Below are 3,286 nucleotides of genomic sequence, written 5' to 3'. Positions count from 1 at the left end.
TACTTGTTAGAATTGTTGCATTAAATGGGACAATTTATATAAAGCATTTGCAAACTTCAAGTGATATTTTATTATTTTATACTCATTTTTGAAGATGGAAAAAACTAAGGATCTCAGAAAATAAGTAATGAGCCTATGCCACAACAGCAGACCTATCAGGAAGGATTCTAAGCCAGGCCTAATGTTTCCATGCCTAGGCTTACTTGCCCAAGCTTTTTAAAAGATAAGAAATACTTTCTTGGGAATTAAGAAACTAAACTACTAGAATGGATGATTAAGGGGAACTGGAAAATCCCTTTCTGGAGGTTCTTATGAACTAGTACATTTTTTGTGTGTTTAGGATGCAGTTTTTTTTCTTATCACAGGTAGGTCAAGAGGACCTTTCTAATAATTCTGTGCCTTTCTTTTGATAATCTGATCCTCATGTGAAAATGTTAGGCTTAAAAGATTAAAACAGTTATCTAGATATTTACCCTTACCCTTCTCTTTATTTCAGAATCTAGAGATGGCCAAAACATATATGAAATCCAAAGAAATGGTAGAAGTGGCCAACACCTCATCCTGGATGGACAAAGCCCTGAATTCCCAGGATGAGATAAAGGAGGAAGATGAAAGACAAGACAATTATGGGATGCTTAGTAGTGTGACTGAAGACCATGACAGCATTGAAGAGGAAGAAGAAGAAGAGGAAGAGGAAGAGGAAGAAAATGGGGAAAAGCCCAAGAGAAGAGGTCCAAAGAAGAAGAAGATGACCAAAGCACGCCTGGAAAGATTCAGGGCCCGAAGGGTGAAAGCTAATGCCAGGGAGCGGACTCGGATGCATGGCTTGAATGATGCTTTGGATAACCTGAGGAGAGTCATGCCATGCTACTCCAAAACCCAAAAGCTCTCTAAGATAGAGACACTGAGATTAGCCAGAAACTACATTTGGGCATTGTCTGAGGTACTTGAGACTGGCCAGACACCTGAAGGGAAGGGTTTTGTGGACATGCTTTGTAAAGGACTCTCCCAGCCTACAAGTAACCTGGTGGCTGGATGCCTCCAGCTGGGGCCACAGTGTCTCTTCCTTGAGAAACGTGAGGAAAAGGCTGCTATTCATGATTCCACCATCACCAGTCACAACTTCAACTATCAGTCTCCTGGGCTCCCTAGTCCACCCTATGGTCACATGGAAACACATCTTCTCCACCTTAAACCGCCTACTTTCAAGAGTTTGGTGGAGACATCCTTTGGTAGTCACCCACCTGACTGTACCACCCCACCATATGAAGATCCCCTTACTCCACCCCTGAGTATTAGTGGCAACTTCTCCTTAAAGCAAGATGGCTCTCCAGACCTAGATAAATCATATAGCTTCATGCCTCATTACCCCAGTGTAAGTCTGAGTGGGGGACATGGGCACTCAACTCATTTTCAGACAGCCACTCCTCGATATGAGATTCCCATTGACATGTCCTATGATCCCTACCCACATCATGGAGTTGGGGCCCAACTCAATGCCATCTTCAATGATTAATGGTATGACACCTGCCTTAGGATTACTAACCTCCGAAAAGCCCATATATGATGAAGTGATATGTCTTTGTGCTTTAGGGAGGTTCATTAGCTTCAAAGTTGTCATCTTCCAGCAATTTAAACCAGACAATATATGGGCTTAACTCTTTGGAGCATCTCTATTCTTTAAGACTTTTTTTAACCACCCATTTCTATTAACTCTTGCTGATCTGTGTTGATCTACTGATTTAGCCTGTAGCTGATAGTAGAATGTTCTGTGTACTTTTCTTATTTAGATTTGGTGGGAAATCTCAGCAAAATTACTGAACCCAGGATAAGACAAGCAATAAAATTAAGATGAGTAGAATAGCCAAAGGAAGTCACCAATTTGATATGATAGAAATTGCTTATGATTATTAAAGAGTTTAAAGCCTTTGTTTTCTTAAAACTCTCCAAGGAAATTTGTGAAATATAGAAGCCTCTTATTGTCTGTCTGGAGAACATGGAAGGAATGTGCGTATGTGTGTGTGGAATGATTCTCTCATGATCTGACTCTGATTAATAAGGAGGACTTTCATCGACACATTTCAGTTCCAGGAGTAGGCAGTCCAGATATTAACTCTCCCATGCTAATTGGCATGTCAGCACTTTTTTTATGGAACTGAAATAAGAAATTCTGAGAACATCCACTCCCTAGACCTATCAAGTGAAGAGGACCTAAAGAAGTCAATTGCCATCACTTCAGAAATCTATAGAGATCTGATAGAGCAATTAAACAGCCACCAGCAGACTCATTGCAGGATTCCTGTCTATCACTTTTCATTATACCTGTAGAAAATTGAGTTCTGTAGGGGAAAGTGTATTTCATTTGACTTATGTATACTATATCAAAACCACTGATATTACTCTACTCAACCATCATATTTCCAAGTATAGCATAAAAGCATTTCCCATGGAAAATACTTGCCATTGTCTCTCCATCCAAAGCCATTCCACTCCATACTATTTTTGATTTCCAGAGCAGAACAAATCAATGTGAAGATTATACTAATGTATATGCTAATTTACAGCCTGGATGATAGAATTAGAGTGAATTCAAGACCAATCAATGGGTTCATACATTCTGAAACTTTACTTAATTTCTCTCTGTGATTAGTTTGTTCTCCTATTCCCCACAATTTCTTGTCATCTCCATCTTTATTAGTCCAACTGAAATGACCTTTTTCCCAAGACCCAAGAACTAAGAACTTTTTTACTAACCCAATCCAAGCTGTCAAAGGTCAAATTTAATTTGCTTTTACACAAGAATACCAAGGTATAAAGGTGCTGACCTTTTAAATGGATAGAGCAACAACAAATGCCAGCCACGAATCATCATGAGAGAAGAGGGTCCTGTTCACCAATGGGGCCAGTGAGTGTAGATCAGCCTGATATGCATTCTATTTCCTAAAGGGCACATTTAAAACAAAAACAAAAAAAACCCCACCATATGAGATAGATGTACCTTGCCTGTTTCTCTTCTTTACTTATTCTTTTGTAAATCTAAGTTATTTTCTTTCAGTTCTGTATAAAAGTTTGGAATGTGCTCCTTATATGTTTCCTAGATTTGCAAATACCTTTTAAGGCAGCATTGCATAAAAATATCATCCAAAGGTCATTCAATTCATCCAGAAAGGAAGAAGGAAAGTGAGTGGCATATGGTATCCCCATTTGTTATTTAGGATCTTAGTGCATTGTCAGAACTAAAAGGGAGGGGCGGCTAGGTAGCACAGTGGATAAAGCATCGGCCCTG

The 3,286-nt window shown here is 39.3% G+C and overlaps 1 protein-coding gene across 1 annotated transcript; it reads left to right on the top strand.

The window, feature by feature from the left end:
- The first annotated feature begins 505 nt into the window (after window positions 1-505).
- NEUROD4 (neuronal differentiation 4) lies at window positions 506-1,516 on the top strand. Its single transcript, XM_074220773.1, has one exon. The coding sequence runs from the start codon at window positions 506-508 to the stop codon at window positions 1,514-1,516; it is 1,011 nt and encodes a 336-aa protein (XP_074076874.1).
- Window positions 1,517-3,286: the final 1,770 nt, after the last annotated feature.

The sequence above is a fragment of the Macrotis lagotis genome, chromosome 2, assembly GCF_037893015.1.
Source record: "Macrotis lagotis isolate mMagLag1 chromosome 2, bilby.v1.9.chrom.fasta, whole genome shotgun sequence".
Taxonomy (NCBI): Eukaryota; Metazoa; Chordata; class Mammalia; order Peramelemorphia; family Peramelidae; genus Macrotis; species Macrotis lagotis.
This window is presented reverse-complemented; position numbering and strand designations above follow the sequence as displayed.

Bases quoted from the DNA above. Each gene is read 5' to 3' on its own strand.
- NEUROD4 (XM_074220773.1), top strand. From the start codon at position 506: ATGGCCAAAACATATATGAAATCCAAAGAAATGGTAGAAGTGGCCAAC.